General features: G+C 42.9%; 1 protein-coding gene across 7 annotated transcripts in view; it reads right to left on the reverse strand.

Annotated features, from left to right (window-relative positions):
* EMCN (endomucin) overlaps positions 1 to 21,352 on the reverse strand; it is an 87,188-nt gene that overhangs the window by 42,521 nt on the left and 23,315 nt on the right. For 4 of the 7 annotated variants that reach the window (XR_006290433.1, XR_003565098.3, XM_027825468.3 and 1 more), the window contains exons 2-6: positions 19,069 to 19,122; positions 17,125 to 17,178; positions 13,764 to 13,811; positions 9,168 to 9,281; positions 4,966 to 5,034 (exon numbers count right to left, since the gene is read on the reverse strand). Coding sequence is in view for 3 of the 7 variants with exons in the window: in XM_027825468.3 (XP_027681269.2) it covers positions 4,966 to 5,034; positions 9,168 to 9,281; positions 13,764 to 13,811; positions 17,125 to 17,178; positions 19,069 to 19,122 (339 nt within the window). In the remaining 4 variants the exon portion in view is untranslated. The remainder of the gene's footprint in view (positions 1 to 4,965; positions 5,035 to 9,167; positions 9,282 to 13,763; positions 13,812 to 17,124; positions 17,179 to 19,068; positions 19,123 to 21,352) is intronic. The other 3 variants (XR_006290435.1, XM_043545514.1, XR_006290434.1) reach the window with 2 other exon arrangements.

The raw sequence follows: 21,352 nt of genomic DNA on the forward strand, positions 1-21,352 counted from the left end.
CATTAGTGTAGAGTGTGTAGCTGGAGCACCTCCCACTCTGGCAATCCTTTGCCAGCCAGCCCCTAAGGGGTTGTTACTACTAGCATAATTTAGAGCAGCCTTGAGGCCTCACTAAGCCATACCAGTGGCCAAAATAGCCTCAGGCCCTTTTTCCAGGATCAGGGAAACGGAAAAATAGCTTAGAGCCACTTCCGCCCCTACCCCATTCCTGTGCTGAGTACAATCTGGTCAGAACAGAGAAACTGGATTCCTGGTAAAGTCTGTGTCAATTCTACAGCTAAACACCTGACAGTCACATGGTTTGATCTTATACAAGTTTTACAGATAGAAATTAATAATAGGGTTGTAACAGGGTTCATGGCCCGCCCCTCTTCCTGGGGCCTGTTTGCCCTCCCCAGTAAGGCTCGGAGAGGCCTCAGGGTTGTGCAACACCTGTGTCTTTATTTACTTAATGTTGTCCCACCACCAGTGTCCATCTATATACAAGCTTTAGAGGGTTACCTCCCTCACAGGCAGGGTCAGCCTTCAGCTAGGAGGCCTCTAGCTCCCTCCCTGACTGATGTCTCCCTTGCCACACACCCCCTTCTGGCTCCCTCCGAGCCTTTATAGCCCTTGGCTTCTCAGGTCAGCAGGTGTTACCAATCCTCAGGCCAGCATCAGGCCTTTTCCATCAGCCCCAATCGGTTTCCCTGGATTGGAGCTGACTGGGCAGGGGCTAATTAGGTGCTTCTGCACCAGCACCCTGCTACAAGGGTCAATTGCTTCATTCTCTGCCATTGGGAGGATTTATCCTGCTGCTTAGAAAGTACAATATCCGGAGATCGTTAAATGTACAACTAAATGTCTATTCTCGCCTTTATTTCAGTTCTCATATGCTTGATACAGGGTCAGGGCTACTTGTATAATAATGAGATTTGCACTTGAGGTGAGTCTAAAATGATCCCGTGACGCACCCCGTGAAGCAGCAGAGCTGAAGGTCATTGAACAACAATGAAACAGAATTTAAGTTGTCACGATCGAGTGGATAATTTATATTTTGTGTTCATACCTTAATCTAACAAAAGGCAAGACGTTACCTATTGGATAAAAACAGCAGGTACCCGATGGCAACACAATACTCCCTTTCTGACTTATGCAAAGTCTATAAGAGCCAGCTATAAACCTATGGAAGAGTGTCCACACAAGGGATTTAACAAACCATTTTTAAAAACCTATACATTTAAACTGGTGCAAATTTTGTACCTAGACCATGTCAGCCTTTGGGAGTGTATGCTTCAAATATGTACAGTCTCTGTATTTCCTCCAGTCTTCCCAGAGAGAGCCCTTCTCCAGAATCTCTGTCCAGACGCCTGGGGTATGTGTACACTGCAATAAAACACCCAGACTAAACAAACCCAATTTTTTCAATGTCAACACTGACATTTTACAGCCCTGCAAGCCCAAGTCAGCTGACACGGGTGTTTTATTGCAGTGTAGACATCCCCCTGAGGCCTGATTTTCATGTTGAACACCAGCAGTAACCAGTGACTTCAGAGAGAGCAGCAGGTGCTCAGCACCTCTGAAAAGCTGATCACTTATTTAGGTGTCTAAATATGAATTAAGATGTCTAGCTTCAGGCACCCAAATTCCAAGGCCTTCTGGATTTTATCCCACTGTCAAGCTCCGCTCAGAACTCAGTGACTTCTTTAGGTATTCCACACTCTGCAGGATTGGGTCCTGGAGCCACGCTTAGCTAAATGGGCAAGTGGACTGCAAGTCGCTGTAACCCAACAGCACATGAGCTACTTCCCCCCCCCTTCATTTTTTTGGGGTAGGTTTAGGTCTTATTCTAAAACCAGTTTTGTAAACATAATATTGATACCAAAAAGTACATTTGTACAACATTACAGAATTAAACTATGCTCCCCCTGCCTCAGTTTGCTAGAGCACTTTCCCCTCCCAGAATACCCCTACAGGGGCCCAGGGAGCTAAGAAACACAAGGGGAGGCAGCAGCATCGGGGGGGGGGGGATTTCAGGTTGGGGCCTTCGCCCCTTCCCTGCTTCATGTATGTATTTCATCCAAATAGCTGTGCTGCAGGCAACACTGGCCCCACCCGTTGAGCAGGCGTATAACAAGGAGTGCACCTTGCCTCTCTCCAAAGGCATAATGCCTGGGTTTCCAGGCCCCACCATTCTGCATCCCCCCTCCAGCATGACTCAAGCCGATAAGAGCCATAATTGCACCTTAAGGTTCAGGCTATATTCTGGAAAGCCTAGAAATTTTGAGGTAAGGCTGAACTGCCTGTACCTCGCTCATTCTGCACACAGGATCACATATTTTAAAATTAATATGGAAGTCTAGTCTATAATAGAAACTAACGATTTGCAAACTTTCATTTAAATAATTTTAAAAAAGCTTTTTAAAATTATGGTGCAAGAGTTACACAAAGCCTCTGAAACCTCTGATCATTTCTGAATCCCCGTAACTTAAAAGGCAAACAGATTTTTAAACAAACTTTTCTTTTTGTTTTCATTTTTATTTTAATTGCTCCAGGCTCTGTAACCTTGTACACTGAATTTTGACCTGAGGTCTTAAAACAAACAAACAAAACCCTCTTAACATGTAGGGGCTTATTATAGGAGATAATGAGAATGGTAGTTGCAGCAGGTTCCACTAATGGTTCTGTTATCATAGAAGCAATAATATGAAGTTATTACAATAATATTAATAAAAGCCTCTGATCAGAGACCGAAAGGAAAGCCAGACTTGCAGTAATCCTTCATCTGCGGAGACATTCAACCATAAATACACTCAGCAAGCTGTGCAGAATAATCAGGTGAGTGGGAGAAACAAGGAGGGAGGCAGCCAGGCATCTTGTTCTGACATCAACCACCAGTTTGTCTGGTAACCCCACATACAGCTGTAATCCCACAGGGATCACATGTTCCAAGAGCTGCCTCACTACTGGCAGCAACCCAAGTCTAAATACTCTACTCGTATTTAGTTGCTGGGAGAACAGATTGTTCTGGGGAACATGTATATTCCACAATGGAGGATCAGTGGGAGAACATAATCTTCATTTATCTTTTTTGATACAATTTATTCAGCATGGGCAAAATTCACCCCTGTACAGAGGGATGGCCAAGGTATGAGCTGGGTAAAACAGAGTTAAAAGCTCCTTGAGATTGGGCATGAACACACCCTTCTATTACCAGTACTGTCAGGATAAGTTAATCACAAGGCCCTCCACACAAGACAAAAGTGGATCTCATCCTGCCCAGGAGTTTTGGGCTGAGTGGGCAGAGGTGTTTTGCTGCGTATTGTCTGGGTAAGTGTGTGCGTGTGTTGGGTCAGGGTGAAGGGCAAAGGCAGAACACACAGAAACACAGAGGAGAGAGAGACACATACCCACACACAGGGGAAGACCACAAAAGTCACTGTAGGTGCAGCTGAAAGCATGGCATGGGACCCTGGAAGAAACCTGGGGAGAAGTTATTTGGGTCAGGAGTGCTGCCTGAAAAGAAGCTTGGGTCTGTGAGCAATAGAAACTATTTCTTGTTACTTTGATTCGTGCTGCATTCAGAGACACAGGACTTGGTACATTCTTCGTAAATAAAACTGCCTCAAAGAAATACCTGAGGGTATGTCTACATCTAAAACACTGCAGCTGCGCCGCTGTAGCACTTCAGCGTGGACAGTACTTACGCTGATGGGAGGGGTTCTCGCATTGTCATAGGTAATCCACCTCCCTGAGAGGTGGTAGCTAGAACAACGGACGAATTCTACTGTCGACCTAGCACTGTCTACCCCGGGGGTCAGGTCAGTCTAGCTACATCTTTCAGGGGCATGGATTTTTCACACCCCTGAGAGATGTAGCTATGCCGATGTAAGTTCCTAATGTAGATCAGGCCTCAATGTCACCAATTTTCCCTCTGAACTGGAACGACCTATTAGACCCTGAGTTTTTGGCTAGATGCTCAGGTCAGAAGTAGCGATGTACAATATTAAATGGTAAAATGATTAACCGGTAAGTATTAGTCTTACTGTTAACCCAACCTAACTGTTAACGCCTGGTGTGCCGGCCGGAGCGGCTCCAGCCCCTCTCCCTTTAATCGGCTAACCGGTTAAATGATATAATTTTTATTGTTTAAACAGTTAGCTATTTAAATAATATTTACATCCCTAGTCAGAAGGGGTAACAGTACTACTTATGTCTTACTTAAAATCTGATGTAAAGCCCATTGCAGTTATTTAGAAAGAATCCCATTAACTTCAATGGGCTTTGGATCAGGCCCTTAAGCCCTATATTGAGGGTTGAAGTGGGCACAAAGTTGTGCACGGGCCCTCTGCACTGGATCTAACATGAGCCTAAAGAGGCAACCTAATGAGGAGATTCTCTTAATTCTATTTGTAATTTCCTTTACAGTTAAATATTAACAACTGATTTGGGGCCTTCAGTAGTATCTAAGCTTTGTGTCTAATACACAGTATTGCGATCTCCTAAGTAGATGGAGCAGTTCTTGTACCAATCCCCTAAAGAGGCTGACTCATTCAGACACAGCCAGTGCTTATAAATGGAAGAGCAGCACTGAGCCTGCTAGAGATTTGGGTTTTGATAAAACCCATAACTCAGATCTATGAGAGACTTAATTTGATGTAGGAAGTAGAAGGAGACAGTGTAAATCTGAGTTCTCCGCTTATTACAATGCCAGTGTTCTGTAATAGAATCCCCCGCTGGTTCCTCTTGGGCACTCAGTGATCCAGATCTGCCCTTCCCACTGACACATCACTGCAGTAATTCATCATGTGCCTATTCCGCCAGCTGCAGAAAAGATTTCTGCATGCTTAACAGGAGGAGGCTGAATTCACAGCAAAGCATCACAACAGAGAAAGCAGGTTGTTGCTGTAAAACAGTCACATCGTTGTTTAATGGGTCTGTTGTCAACAGTTGATTATAAATAAGATTTTTAAAGGGATGCCTTACCAGCCATCATTGAAGTGGAGTCTGATGCTGCCATCACAGAACTCGCTGGCAGTGATTCAGTTTTCCCTGCTGATATTTTGGTAGGATAAACGACAGTATGTTAACCGCTGTTCTCAACACATATTTGTCAAAGAAATAATCAGCAGGAAAGCAAGGGGAAAACTGGAGCTTTTCTGTAAATCTGCTGTCTGAGCATCAGGTTTTGCCTACTACTTGTGTCCAATAGCCCTTCGTTTTCTTTTAATGAACTGAAATTTTACATATATCCTCTCTTGATCTCAGGGTGAATTACCACTTATCTTATATACAATCCACATACATTTCAGTTTTTCTACATAGTGCTCTTAATCTCCCTCCCAGCAGGCTAACTAGTTTTGATATTAGAACCACATCAAATAAGTCAAAAATGATTGCGAAGTGCAGAGAACATCAAAACCAAAATTATCTGTGTGTAAAAAATGATGTAAGGTCAACCATCTCAGTAATTCATGGACATGCAAAAATTGAGGCTACTTTGTTTAAGCATCTTTCAGGCCAAAAGAAACAGTGTGTGTTTCCAGTCAAAATCTTTCTATTTCCAGTAAGAGATTTTAAGCAGAAAACGAAGTGATTTCTGTGGAGCTTACACCTTACACATACACTCACAGGACCAAATTTTAAAAGAGGATTCACTCAGGCCTCTAATTTTGCACCTATAATCAATCGCACATGCAGCTGATTGCAGATGTGAATAAAACCCAGCTCTTACAACCACGCCTCAAAAGCACTTTATAAAGGAAGTCAGCATCATTATTCCCCCATTTAACAGATGTGGTATCTGAGGCACAGAGCAAGGAAGTGACTTCTCCAAGGTTACCCAGCAGGCCAATGGCAGAACCAGGTCTCCTGAGGTCCAGTCTAGTGCTCTATCCACAAGGGCATAGTGCAACATCAAAATCCGCAGGGACTGGAATGCCCAATCCCCATTCAAATTAATGGTAAATCATTGTTCAAATAATCAAGGCAGCTTTGAAAATCTCACAGTAAATGTCTACTTGATTGTGCCCCTGGTAGTCAGAGGTCTAAATTCTATTAAGTATAGAATTCTATTATTTATAGACACACTTGATTGTGCTCTTTTGCATCTGTAGTTCACTACAAACAAAATTACCAGAGAGACAAGGTGGGTGAGGTAATGTCTTCTATTGGACCAACTTTTGCTGGTGAGAGAGACAAGCTCTGGATCTTACACACAGCTCTTGTTTGGGGGTGTGGACTGCAGGGCTGATGCAGTAGTTTTGATTTAGTAAAAGCTACTGGGGTTGTCCTCAAATATTAATAAAAGACAAAGGAGAGTGGCCAAATATATCAATAAACAGAGGGAGAGGGAAAGAGTGCCTGTGGAGGGGAAGAAATATGGTAGATTGAGAAAAAAGGCTATTGCATTCTTTCACAAAGCACACAGACTTTGTGAGGGCTTTTTCCAAATCTATAATGAAAGGTAACAGCAGCAACAGAAATAGTAGCAGAGATGGGGAGAGCTGTCAAATCTCTGCTGTGTGGATGGGATCAGGGGTTGGCATGGGCAAAACGATTTCCCCAGTTAAAAAGCAATATAAACGTTCTTTTGCAGAACGTCCTCATTTTTATTATTGATCCAGCCTAGTGGTTTTTTAAGGTGAAATTTAAAATTTCATTAGGCCATCTTAAATTATTGCCATTTGTCCTCTGAGACACACTGAAGACGGGGTGGTGGAGGGAATGAAGCGTAATTGAAAAAGAAAGGTAGTGGCCAATATTCTAATAGACTAGTCTCCATTTTACAGGCAAAATCTGGTCTGTCTTGTGTACTTGTCACAGAGGGAAATGAGGACACAGGAAACTTTTTCCCCGCCACACCCCTCCAGTGTGCAAATAAAGATGGTGGAATGCAGGTAATGAAGCCACGATCACCTTTTGTGAAAAATTATGAGGTTTCAAAATTTGTTTTCATTCTGCATCAAAACAAGAGCGAGACACCCCAGAATAGCCAATGGAACAGCTATATACTGTCTTATTAATTTGCAGATGCAGTTGGAGGGCAGGGGGATGGATGTAAGAAAGCGTGCTGTGTTTCTTCTCCGCCGAGAGTGGGCATGCAAGAAAGGCCACCCTTCATGTTGTTTCCAATCAAAGCCTTAACAGTGAAGCCCCTACTTTGATTATGGGGCTAGGTCCCACAGTCCTTAATCAAAGCTCCCATTGATTTAAAGAGAGTAAAGGTTGGGTAAGGACTGCAAATATAATCAGGGAACATTTGCTTCTTTGGTAGTAGTCTATACATGGGAATTAATTGGTTAAATTGAACATTTTAATTTCTTGCTCCAAGTGGCAGGGCTTTTTATAAGAAGATCACATAATAAGCACCATCCATTAAGTTGCACACAGGCTGAGGGTGTGTTGGGTGAACAGGGAAAATCATATCTATTGAAATGATCCTGAATTAAAATATCAGCACCCATTTCAATTCAAATACCCACAGATTTTGAGGCCCTATATCTTTGGGCCTTTTCTGGCTCGGGGCCATCTCTATGTATTAATGTATGTTTTGCTTATGGAATATACCACTCACTAGACTTCCCCCTCCTTTCTTTCTCCCCTACTGCTTCAAAATATAAAAGAGGTTTCCAAGCTTGGCCTACTCCAGGATATCAATACTGACCACCACCTGGAACTAAGCTGCACAGACAGGCATGCTTTTCCTCATCAGCATTTCCTCACATGCCAGGAGCCCTACCTATCGGTATGTTTTAGTTCCAGATGGCTGTGCTGCATTGATACCCTTGAGTCAGGAACCTCTATCAAACCAAAAGGAGCCACATTAGTGATTTTTGCAAAGGGCTTTTGACACTTTCTCCCACACTTCAACAGCTTCTGCACTGGGGATATTTTAGCCATGCCTTCTGCAATAACAGCATCTGAATGGCTGGCCAAAATACAGTGAAGGAGGACCAAACACATTAGACTGTTCAATAGAAAGGCAAAGCCTGAATTTTGATGCCTATAGAATTTGAAAGTGTAACTGACAAGTAAAAGAGAGGACTAATTTTCAGGCCCAAAGGGTGGGGACTGGGAGTAATAGTTTGGAAATTGTTACACTTCCCTAGCCTAAATTATCCTATGCTCACTTTGAAGCAGTTAAATCCATTAGATTATAGAACACAGACATAAGGAAAGAAAAAGAAGCCCTGGTGACTTATGCCATTTAAAACTAGACTCAACAACATTTTGGAGAATACGCTGGGAAGCCATTGCGCACTGTTGGGGTGCTGGACTACATGACCAAATAAATATTTCCATCTTTAAGTTCTATGATAACTTAAAAAAGGAATATTTTAAAGGCCCCAATTCAGTGAAGCTATAATCAAGCTACATGGTGAAGTCCTTTCCTATTTGGTAAAGCACCTAAGCATATGTAAAAAGTGCATCCGTCAGTGTTTTGCTGAAATGGGTCCAAAGTATTATACTAGCTTTGAAAAGTAATGGTGAAAATGGCACTTTCTTACTCAATAGATCTGCTCAGAGTCGCATCTATTTACTTTAGGGACAAAGTGTGTACTGAATTTAACTCCCTTTTCAGTCAACACAGCTGTGGGAGAGGCAGCTGGATTCTATTCCTGCTTGTTTGTTACAGGGTCAGCCACCGCCTGAGTTCCCCCTCATGGCCAGGAGTAGCTCTGCAGCACCCTGCCTCCATTTTCCTCTCAAAGCTCCTTAATAAATGCCACACTGATCTGTTTTGAGCCAGTACTAGAACTGTTTAAAATCTGGGTTTTATTGTTGACATATGGGAATGCTATTCTGGGACCACTCTGATCACTTTACATGGTCATGTCTTGATTATCCACTTTCTTTTAAAAAACAGACAAACAAAAGACCTTATCATTCCACCTCCTCAAATTACAAGGTTGTTCAAATCCAGTGCATTGGTTCAAAGCCATCTCTCTCATAAAAATGAAACATTTTAGTGTCTGAGCCACTGGAGTAGGACTTCATTATGGAGAGGTTTACTGTGGAACGAAGTATCTGAGAAGTAAACTTAATAGTTAAGAGAACACCGACTCTCAAATCCCTAATTCTACCATCAGAACTACGTTGTTTGTGCTCTCTACTGTTCCACACTATTGTTCAGAAATGCAGCCTCCAATGGGTTCAGCAGTTGATCAGCAAAAGTTATCACTTACCACTACTAGTTTTGTCATTTGCTTCTCTTATTGATGATGGTGATGTAGTGACCTGTGTTGGTTGTTGTGAAGAGTTGGTCTGGGAAACTGGTTCACAGGTAACATTTGAAGTAACTGAAAGAAAAAACATTCAAGTTCTTTATTTTACCTATTTCCCCCACAATATATGTAGCATATCTATCAAATATCTCTAGGCCCACTTGCATTAATATCTTTTTTAAAACACCATAATTCATCTAAATTGACAACTTCAGCAATACTGAAAGAACTCCCCTCTCCACACAGAAAACTAACAAACCAGAATACACCACCCTAATACCTCACTCCACTAAGGAAAAGCCTATCTAAATACATGGGGTGAAATCCTAGCTCCACTGAAGACAATGGCTAAACTACCATTGATTTCAAAGGGGGCTGGATTTCACCCATCAACTTGGCAGCATATGAGGCCTGCTTGCCAAGAGTGCCCCTGTGATATTTGTGGGTTTATCTGGGATTTCCCATTCTGGTGTAGGCAAAGAATTGGAGAGAGAAGATGATGAGAAGGAGCGGCAGACTGGGCAATATGGAGACATTCCTGTGCTGGGTAGGTGAGCAACAAATGGAGTTAAAGAAAACCCGTCAGGAGTTTCAGATGACCCAGTGCACCGAGAGATAATTCTTGTTTTCCTGGCCAGCAGAACAACAAAGCAATATATTGCAGGCCAATTGCAAGTGCAGCAACAGCTCCTGGAGAAGCTGTTGAGTCCCTCAATAGGGAGTGATAACTAAGGCACAGGCCTGGGCAAAATAGGCCCAATGAATGACCCCAATGGCTTTTTGTTTATGTTTGAGAAGGTGTCTTTGGGAGCAGGCTGGGAAAAGACAGTAGGGGCCTTCCAGTTAGCTCCCTCTCTCTCAGGAGAAGCTCAAGCTGTTTACATGGCGCTGAACAAGCTGCAGATTAGGATACCATAAAGGCAGCCATTTTAGATCATATGAGTCCGTTGGCAGAATGAAACAGGCAAAAGTTTCAAGCAGCAAGCTGCACTGCACAAAAAGTATCAGATTGGGCCACTAGGTGGATGAGGCCAGATGACCAAAGAGTGGGGGATATCAGGCCATCCATTATTTTGGAACAGCGATTGCAGAATCTCCCTGAGGTCACCAGGGTTTGATGCAGAGGCACCAACCCCCTACTTTAGAAGCTGCCGTTAAACTCACTGAGGAGTTCATGGAGGCTGTTGTCCCTAGTAAAATAAACTGTCTCAGGGAGGAAAAGTGGGGAACAACCAATTGTAAGAGGGGGGAGGAAGGAAACCCTGCCCACAATCTGTCAAATTGTTTGTTACCAGTGTTGGGGCTCAAGACATCTGAAGAGGGACTGCCCCAACATGGACTGTAACCTTGCTGAGTTGTGTGTGTGGATGGAACCTTTGGGAAGCAGTCAAAACAAACACCCACCAACTCCATGAGAGCTGGGGAGGGGGAGGGGGCAATGAGGGCCAAGGGCCTAGTAGATTCTGACACAGGGTGCTCATTGGTTAGGAGAGACGGGATGAAGCCCTAATGGATGAAGCCGGGGGAAAGACTGAAACTAACGTGCATTCATGGGGAAGGGAAAGTCTGTCCAGTGGCCAGGATGTCTCTGGAGATTTGGGGAACATTTCGATGGAAGTGGGGTGGATGGTCAGGACATAGCCCAAACCTGTGTTAACTGCAACCCCTTTTGAGCCCTTTTCCTTTGAGGAAGAAGAGACATGCCCAGAGAAGCAAATGGCTATAGGGGGATGGACTGGAGCAGGTGAGACAACAAGAAAGAGGCCAAGAAGCCAAAGGAAGAAACAGGACAGATAAGACAAGAGACAAGCTAAGAACCAAATTCCTGGGGGAGAACCCGAAGGTAAAGGGTATGAAAAGGAGGAAGAAGTAGAAGCCGATGAGTTAGATGAAGACGGCAAAAGGCAAGGCAAAGAGGTTGAGGGCTGGAGAGATCCAGAAGCAAGGGCAACAGCTTATTGAAATCCAGGGTAAGCTGGGTTATATTGTAGATGGGGAGACTTCAGAAGTGGGCAAAAAGTCTGATGCGGAAAAAGGTTGCCCATGGTGTGAAGACAGATGGGCAGACACTGAGAGCAAGAGGCTACCCCTCCATCAGAATGTACCTTTTACAGATGGAAAATGGAGAGGGTGCCTATAAAGATGTTAGAGAGCCAGTTTAAAGAAATCTTGCACGTGGGAGGGACAGCAGCCCTAGAGGAAAGAAAGTGCCCAGGGAGGAAACATTTTTTTAAAAGGGGTGAAGGGGAGGTAGCCTACTACTGGCTCACATGGGCCAAATTGGGAGATAATTTATTAGGACTTGATGATTAAACAGTTAAAGGGATTCAGGTCATCGGCTGGGACTGTTAAATGAGAGAGAGGGAGGCTGGAAGAAGGGCAAAGAAGCTCAGGATCTTAGAGAGTTGAGACCTCTTGTTCCCCCACTCTGTGCCATTGGGGTATGTTGAAGCTTGGAAAAAGCCTTAAGGTGATGGGACACGAAGGTACATAAGACATAAATGAAGTACACTGTGGTGAATTTACACGTGTGTGTGTGTGAGGACTGCTTGCAAAGGGAAATCCAGGGTGAGGAGCCCATTCTGAGAGACTCACACTGATTTTACACCTAATGTAACACCGCAGAATTCATTGCAGCTGCTCATAATCAGAATCAGGCCCTTGATGTTTACTGAAGTGAAAGATTTACTGTTGGCTAGGGCAAGGCATATTGCAGACTATAACTTTGCAAATGTAACTCAATTCCAGCTAGCTATGTTACCACCTGTTATTTCAACCTTAGGTCTCTCTGGAGCACTCTGGAACACAGACTGCCAACTGTACTGGATTTTATGATCCAGTTATGATCCAGTACAGACTGCCAACTGTACTGGATTTTATGATCCAGTTATGATCCAGTACAGACTGCCAACTGTACTGGATTTTATGATCCAGTTATGATCCAGTATAGACTGCCAACTGTACTGGATTTTATGATCCAGTACAGACTGCCAACTGTACTGGATTTTATGATCTGAGAAATTTTCCTCATAGGGGGTCCAATAGTGAAGTCCTTAGGCAAAATTTCAATGAGAATGCATCTCATTGATAGTTTTAGCTGACTAGGGACTGAATAAAGACTTCAGGAGTGGACCCGGCATTGGAAAGACTCCAAGTAAGAAGGGAAAAGGAAATATGTTAAAATGGGTTACAGTGAAAAGCAGTATGTTTCTTAGATGGGGGGCGGGGGAGCGCAGTTCTGCTCTCACTGACACTGATGTAAATCAGAAGTAACTATTTGCTTCAGTGGAGATATGACTTTTGATTTACATTGGTGAGAAAACAGAATTAGACCCAGTGTTTGCACATATGTTAATAGATAAGAACGTTATTAGGATTGCAAAGTTAAGCCCTCAAAAGTTAGGAAATGCCAAAATTAAGGTTGCCAATACAACCTTAATTCATCCCCCCCTTGTGCATATGCATTATGATGCAGTCTTTAATTGCATGATCACATCATATTTTTTCCACAGAACTCCTGTGTCATTCAGTGCATATGCTGGACTTGTGCTAGGGACAAACCAGAGTTATGTAGTGAAGGAAATTGTTGTCCGTGGGACCCCTGCTTCATTTGTTGCAGAAGTTGAAAGGTTGTGTAGTGGATGAGGCAAGCATTCGCAGGAAGAGAAAGGATGGTCCCATGGTTAAGACAGCTGAATGCTGCTCTGGAAACTGGATTCTATCCCTTTCTCTGCCAGAGTTCTTGTGTGATGGCAGGCAAATCACTTAAACTAAACTTTTTACAGGTGGTCACTAATTGTGTGTTTCTCATTTACTGGCTGCCCAACTCGAGACCCTGTAGTCCAATTTGCAGAAGTGCTGAGTGCTCATAGCTGCAACTGAATTCAGTGGGAGCTGTGCTCAGACATATGAAGTGCTGCAAGATGTTAAGAACTCTGAAAAGTCATGTCCAAGACAGCTCAAATTGGGTACCCAAAATTAGTGGATATTTTGACCTTAATCTCTCTGTGCCTCAGCTCCCCATCTGTAAAATACGAATAACAACACACCTACCTCTCACATAACAGTTGTAAAGATAAATGAGTAAATGACTGTGAAGCCCTCATATTCTATAAGCCCTCAGATTGCCGAGAAAAGCTGATAAGGAAATTAATAATTCTGTCTTCAGAGCATGATTTCAATCGTGTGCACGGGGCCATACATTGATCAATGAGGATAAAAGAAAATATTGAAAAACTGCTCATCAGTTGAGCAATATCCATCCTGTGCAACAAATGAGGCAGGGATCCAGTGGGAAAAAATAGTATGCAATCATGCAATTAAAGACTGTACCATAATGCATACGCACAATGGGACTGAATTAAGGTTGCACATGCAGCTTGGAGGAGTTCAGCACAATTTTCTACTGACATTTATATTCCAAAAGCAAAAAATAAATAAATCTTTTAAATGCATGCCCAAGTTTGTGGTGTAGAGGATCTCTCTCATTGTCTTACATGCACAGCAGGTGACAGAGACCTCTGAATCCCAGGCAAAGTGAAGACCTTGGAAGCTTACCTGAGACATCTATACTACTGTTTGTAGTAATGGTTGAATCACTGGAAACTGAAAAGTAATATAAAGGATTGTGTTAGTGCAGCCTTCTTACAGGTCTGTTTGGTGCTAAAATATGAAAATTAATAATGTGCACACAAAGCATTTGTAACATTTAGGATCACAGTGCTTTCCCTTATGTTTCCAAAGATGTGCAGGATATAGCTATACCACTTATATTCACACCAAACTGAAATTAGTGGGAGCTGCATGGCTAAATCACATGGAAAGCATAGGGGTTTCTGTTGTAATCCCTGGCGGTATAGAGAGAATTTAACTGGTGAACCACTGATTTGCTAATTTTTCCTGAAGATGTATAAAAAAGATGAATATAAACTGCATGGATTAGAACAGAGGTGCCCAAATTTTTCAGGCGACTGCAGTTTTACCAGAGTATGACCTTGGCCCACCACTTCCTATTCAATTGTTCATGCTCTAACTCACAATGGAGTGATAGCTACACTCAGCTGTAGGCCTTGTCTGTGTTTGAAAGACCTAATGAAGGCACAGTTTAGACTGGCAAAAGTGTTCTCTTGCTGGTATGGTTTATACCAGTTCCCCAACCAAAATAAGCTCTAATGGTAAATGTAACTATTGTTACACTAGTCAAACTCCTAACCCATATAATTACACTAGCAGAAATTTTAGGTATAGGCCCGCCTTAGTCTCATAAACAGGCCATGATTTATTGTTTAGAGCATGGTCAAAGGAATGGGAGACAAGCAACAACGCATGGGCGTGCAGCATGTGTCTTGTGTCATCATCTACACTAGTGCAAAGACAACTCTTGGGAGATTATCACAAGAAATGGTGCTTTTCTTAAAGCACCAGTGGCTGGAACCAGGTAATTTTGTGAAAATCTCAGCTTTCATCACAAAAAGTTTCTAGCTTCCACGGTTGTGGAGAAACGGTTGTGGAGAACATGACCCAAGTGCACACTAAAGGCTCAGAAATTAGAAGTCAAATTTAAAGAAACCCCAAATTTATATATTTTTAAAATCTTCTGATTTTTAAATCCATTTTTTTCGCTTGAGTCATGATTTTTGCACACTGGGGCTGGCAATGTGACTGCACCGTGGGTGTAAAACAGTGCTACATCAGGATGGCAGGGTTTTACACCCACCCCATACGGCTGCGAATGACTTCACAAGGTGCAGGGCGGCAGACAATCAGGGCCATGATAATCAAGTCTGAGGTGGAAGAGATCAGCTTCATTAGTGAATAGAATCAGCAGAGAGGCACAAAATCATCACACAGTGTGACACCCTGACATTTGGCTTTGCATCATGATATACTGTGCCTTGCATAATGACAGGTTTCGGAGGAACAGCCGTGTTAGTCTGTATTCGCAAAAAGAAAAGGAGTCTCTTTAACTAAATTGGTTAGTCTCTAAGGTGCCACAAGTACTCCTTTTCTTTTTATGATATACTGTAGTGATGTATTAAAACCCTATGGTGTAGACATAGGGCAGCACACTGCTATTATTATGACAGGTTTCAGAGTAGCAGCCGTGTTAGTCTGTATTCGCAAAAAGAAAAGGAGTACTTGTGGCACCTTAGAGACTAACCAATTTATTTGAGCATAAGCTTTCGTGAGCTACATGCATCCGATGAAGTGAGCTGTAGCTGACGAAAGCTTATGCTCAAATAAATTTGTTAGTCTCTAAGGTGCCACAAGTCCTCCTTTTCTTTTTGCTATTATTATGTGTCTCCATTCATTGTACTCTGATGTCGTCCCCCTGTATTGGCTGCTGGGTAGACCAGTCAGCTTTGTTCCCTTTGCTCAGCACGCTGCACTCTCATTTGCATTTCTGAGACAAGCCAGAGTGAGAGAGCTGAGATATGACCTGTAAAGTATTAGCTGATTAGAAAACAGAGGAATCTGTGTGCTCTATACCATACTATATATATGTGAATGGTATATTAACAAAGCTGGCCTAAAATAGCAGAGTCATTCTTTCCTTGCCCATATTTCATACTAGGGCAACAAAGCTCTGGTTTGATACCCCCTTGTCTATTAATCTAGTCTATGCTTTGTCAAGTGTGCAGTATATGGTATGAAGTATACTTTGCTAATAATTTGCTAACACAATCTGCTTGAAGAAAGCCATGGCCACCAATTCACATTTCTGGATGATGCTAATCTCGGTTTTTCTTTTCAAGGTCTCCAAACAATGACTTCTTCTGAAGAAAGGTTCCTATTCCCCCAATTTTTTCATAGCCAGAAGTGCATCCTTTCACTTTATGGAGACAACTATCAAGCAAGCTGGAGTATGGAAACAGCCTTAGAGATCTTGGAGGGAGGGGGTCAGATATGGGGCTTTTAAAAATATAAGGAGGGCTTAATTTTTCACCTTATTTTATCATTTATATTTGTGCCAAATGCATGCAAAATGATAACAGTGTGATTTCGTAATATTTCGTGCCCACTTGGCACAGCTGTAAATGGCAACACAAGACTCATTGTATGGTCTTAAGAGGTGGTTCCCCCTCTCTCCCCTACTATTAGTGATATCTGGCCATATCTGAATTGATGGGCTAGAAATAAAAGACTCTACAAACCCTTGAGCCTCACAGTCCTCCTCTGCACCCCCAAGTGTTTACCATTTTGTGACTAGGTTCAAGCTGCAGCATATGGTGCTAGCTCATTGCATTACCTTGCTATGCACAAATTCTTTCATCTGAGCTGCAAGGCAATAAGGGAAGTCTAACCACTAAACTTTCAACATAGTGCACAGGCTTTGTAGCCTAGCAACTACTCTTAACGTTAACAGGATCAAATAGCATAATATCTGTGCACCTCTTTGAAAGTGCAGGGTAAAGCACTCTATGTAGTATGCAATCACTGTGTCAATACTCTCTGATTTCCCTTGACATTTTCCTCTTGGTCACTCAGTGAAACAGTTCTGCCCTTCCCACTGATACATTACTGATCTAAAACATTAGTTATCAATGGGGAATCATCATCAAATGGTGTGTTTATCACGGGGTTCCACCTGGATCAGTACTAGGCCTGATACTATACAACATTTTCATCAATGATCCGAAAGTAGATATATCATCACAGCTGATAGAATTTGTGGATTGGTGTTATGATGGGGCCAGAGCAGTCATACAGAGCTATTGGGATGACATGATAAACTGGGTCCATTTGGATAAAATGCATTTTAATTAGGGCTGTCAAGCGATTAAAAAAAATTAATCGTGATTAATCGCATGATTAAAAAATTAATTGCGATTAATTGCGCGATCAATCGCACTGTTAAACAATAATATGTCTGTTCTAAACAGATTATAAAAAAGATTATAAAAGGATGTAGTCTTACCTGGAGTGGACTGAATGTTCTTGGTTGTTGGAGTACTGAACTGGAGTGTGTCTCCTAGAAAGCAATAACTTAGAAAAGGATTTATGGGTCATAGTGGTCAAGCAACTCAGCATGAGCTTCCAGTGCGATGCTATGGTAAAAAGGGCGAATACGATCCTTGGATGTATAAACAGGGGAGTAGTAAGTAGAGAAGTGATTTACTTCTGCATACAGCATTGGTGAGACCAATACTGGAATAGCATAAATAGTTCTGGTGTCCACATAGTAAAAAAGATTGAAAAATTGGAAAGGGTGCATTACAAAGCCACAGAAATGGTTCGAGGGCTGGAGAAAATGCCTTAAAGTGAGAGATTTAAAGAGCTTATTAAAAAGAAAGTTGTGTGGTGACTTGATGATAGTGTGTAAATGCCTTCACGGGAAGAAAATACCAGTTACTAAAGAGCTCTTTAATCTAGTAGAGAAGGGCATAAGAACAGTGGTGAGCTGGAGCCGCTTCACAGTGGTTTGCTGGAGCTGGTTGTTAAATTTAGAAGCCTTTTTAGAACCGGTTGTCCCATGAGGGACAACTAATGGGACAACCGGTTCTAAAAAGGCTTCTAAGTTTAACAACCAGCCAAAAGTGGTGCCTTAGGCTCCGACTTCGTGGGTGCTCTGGGGCTGGAGCACCCGTGGGGAAAATTTGGTGGGTGCAGAGCACCCACCGGCAGCTCCCCTCGTCCCTGTCCCCAGCTCACCTCCGCTCCTCCTCCGCCCCTGAGTTACGTGCCGCCCCACTCTGCTTCTCCGCCCCTCCCGGCTTTCCGCGAATCAGCTGTTCACGCGGGAAGCCTGGGAGGGCTGAGAAGCAAGCAGTGGCTTTGCGCTCAGGCCCAAGGAGGTGGAACAGAGGTGAGCTGGGGTGGGGGGGCGTGAGGAGGGCTGCTCGCGCCGCAGCAGGTAACCCGGGGGGGCGTGCAGGAGAACCGCTCCCCGCCCCAGCTTGCCTCCGCCTCCCTGGGCCTGAGTGCGAAGCCGCCACCTGCTTCTTAGCCTCCCCCCGCCCCCCCCGGGGGGGTGGGGGCGGAGAAGCAGAGCGGGGCGGCGCATTCAGGGGAGGAGGCGGAGCCGGAGCGGAGGTGAGCTGGGGCTGGGCACGGGGCGGGGAGCTGCCGGTTGGTGCTCTGCACCCACCAAATTTTCCCCATGGGTGCTCCAGCCCTGGAGCACCCACAGAGTTGGCGAATAAGGCACCACTTTTGATGTGATCGGTGGGGGGAATGGCCGCTCCCCCTGCTCCCCGCCTAGCTACCCTACCCTGCCCCTAGGAACCAGAGGGACCTACCAGATGCTTCCTGGGAGCAGTCCCAGGTAAGCACCGCCGGGACTCCCCACTTTGCCCCCCAGCAGGTCCCTCCGGCTCTTAGGGGCGGGGCGGAGTGGGCACCCACTACTGTGGCCCACAAGACCCTCCTGCCTGGTTCCGGGGCCATTCAGGGGACAGGGGACGGGGGGTGAATGGGGAAGGGGTCCAGGGGGGAGGGCATGACCCCCTTGTGGGGTGAGGAGGGAACTGGTTGTTAAGATTTTGGCTGCTCATCACTGCATAAGGAGAACCAAAGGCTGGAAGCTGAAGCCAGACAAAATTCAAATGAGAAATAAGGCCACATTTTTAAACAGTAAGGGTGATTAATCATTGGAACAAGCTACCAAGGGAAGCATCTATTGATGTCTTCAGATCAAGACTGGATGCTTTTCTGGATAATATGCTTTTGCCAAACACAAGGGATTAGACTCAATACAGGGGTATCTGAATGAAATTTAACAACCTGTACTATACATTAGGTCAGATTAAAAGATCTAATGGTCCGTTGTTGCCTTAAACTTCAAGAATCTATGAAACATCATTGATTAATATGTCTGTTCTAAACAGATTATAAATAAGATTGTGAAAGGATGTACTCTTACCTGGAATCGACTGAATGTTGTTGGATGTTGGAGTCATAGATGACTTTTCTTTTGCTGATATTTTGATAAAAGAAACACTATTAGTCAGTTAACCACTGTTCTGAACAGATGTCTGTCAAAGGAATAATCAGTAATCAAACAAGGAAGGAAAAGTGGAGTCCTTCTGCAGAGCAGCTCTCTTTGAGCAGCTGGTAATACTTTACTTTGATGGTTTATGGATTAACCTTATCTTTTAAAAACTGCCAATTGTTTTGTGCGTTTTGTGATTCCAAGAAACATTTGATCTCTTTTGGAGTGGTGTTTTCTAATAGCCTCCTTAAATACTCCTCCAAATTTTGCAAGTGTATCTATTTTGTGCATTCAGTGACCTGCGAAGAGATACCGCTGCAAATTTTGCTTGCATAATTAAGAAGTGTGTTTCAAACTTTGACCTCATATCTTTTCTTTTAAAATGTCATAGTTACATTTGTGTAACAGCTACTAAACTACTAAAATTGTAGCACCTAACTATGGGGTGTTGAATATGTAGTCCTGGACATATCCTGATCCACTCTAAGTGGGCTGTCTTCCTGAATTCCATTCTGGGTGTAGAAGCTTGGCTTCTTGTATTATGGTCAGATAAGTAATTGAATGAGAGTCCTGGGGAAAAGCCCAGTAGGAAGCATTCAGAAGAAAACTTTTTATTTGCCGGACTCTTCTCTTTGAACAACTTCCCAGTAGGGTGCACACTGGCACTATGCTGCTGGAATTATCATCATTCAAATGAGATGTAAAACATTAAGTAGTGAAAAATCTCACAGCACTCTTCAGGAAAGCAAGGATATTAACTTAACTTCAGCATTCTGGCCAAATCCCAAGGTGGATATAATCTGCCTACCTGAAATTCCCTCTTTCATTCAATATCACGTTCTTCTTTTCCTCTCCTTAAGATGTTGTGTAGTTTTACAATATGCTTGGGAAACATTTATCACTTTTCACCAAAAAATTGACTGCCTTTCAATGACAGTACATAAGGCCAAATTCTGCCCACACACACACACACGCCTTTCTTAATAGGAGTGTGTGCATGTGTCTGTCAATCTGTATCTAATGGTAGAATTAGTCCAATAATTTATATAGAAACTATAATTTGTAAAATGCCCTGGGATCCATCTCCAGGAAAGGGTCTATATGTGATACAAGATAATCACCATTAAAAATGTATTACAATCAGAAGATATTGTAATACCCAAAGATATATCCAAAGATGAAACAGTATATTAAAATATACCCACTATAAAAACTAAATGAGAATGATAAACTTGATCCCCTTTTATAAGTCAAAATTTAGTGTAGTCACTACCCTTAAATTACCACGATGCCCTTGGGATATGGCAGTCAGGGGAAGGCCATTTAAAAAAAGAAAGTCTACACATCAGTATATAATTTAGACAATACCACTGTGCAATTGATTGCAGATCAGCACTAGTATTAAAAGTGTACCACCACTTTAAGTGCTAAACACAAATGCAATCCCAGCTTTCTTTAGCTAAAGTAACATTTAAGTGGTTGCTTGCTTCAGCCAACTCCCAAATGTACAGAGCAGCTCATCCTGCCCACGTTCCTCTCCACCCCACCTTCTCTCTGACTAAATATAGTTAGTCAGTGCCCAGCCCCTGACTTCCCATGGCACATCCCTTTTCTAGGGTGACTCATTGCTTGCCTACAGTTGGCTCTGCCTTGATACTTTACAGGTCCCCACACTAAAGGCAGATAGCTGTGGTCTCTTGTTTAATTAGAATTACAGGTTAACTCCTTCCCTCCTGAACTTCTGGGTGCGGTCAGAACAGTTCATCACATACCTCAATGTTTTTTTTAAAAATACTGAATAACTAACAGTGGATCTAAACTCTCTCTGGTTGCTTGCTGTGGTGTGTTCTCATGAGTGAATAAAACAGGCTTGCTGAAGTCAACAAAATGCAACTGTGGCAAGATATATTTATTTCACTTTGCTACACCACCATTATTTTAAAAAATTTCAGTAGGAGGACAACTGAATACAATTATACAAAATCCAAACAGGTTTAAAGACTATATAAAACAGAGAAATAGGTAACTAGCCCTATTAACATTGGTTTCTAGATTTATGCCTACAATTAGAAGAATAAGTGAGACGTATGATGACCATTTTGGTGTTCGTTAAAAATACATCAGTGAGGTGAGTTGCCTAGCACAACAGTAGTTTGGCCTTGTGCATAGTGTACTTCTCACTGAAAGCCAAAAAGGAATTAGGTCCTTATGAACA

Source organism: Chelonia mydas, chromosome 4 (genome assembly GCF_015237465.2).
Source record: "Chelonia mydas isolate rCheMyd1 chromosome 4, rCheMyd1.pri.v2, whole genome shotgun sequence".
Classification (NCBI taxonomy): Eukaryota; Metazoa; Chordata; order Testudines; family Cheloniidae; genus Chelonia; species Chelonia mydas.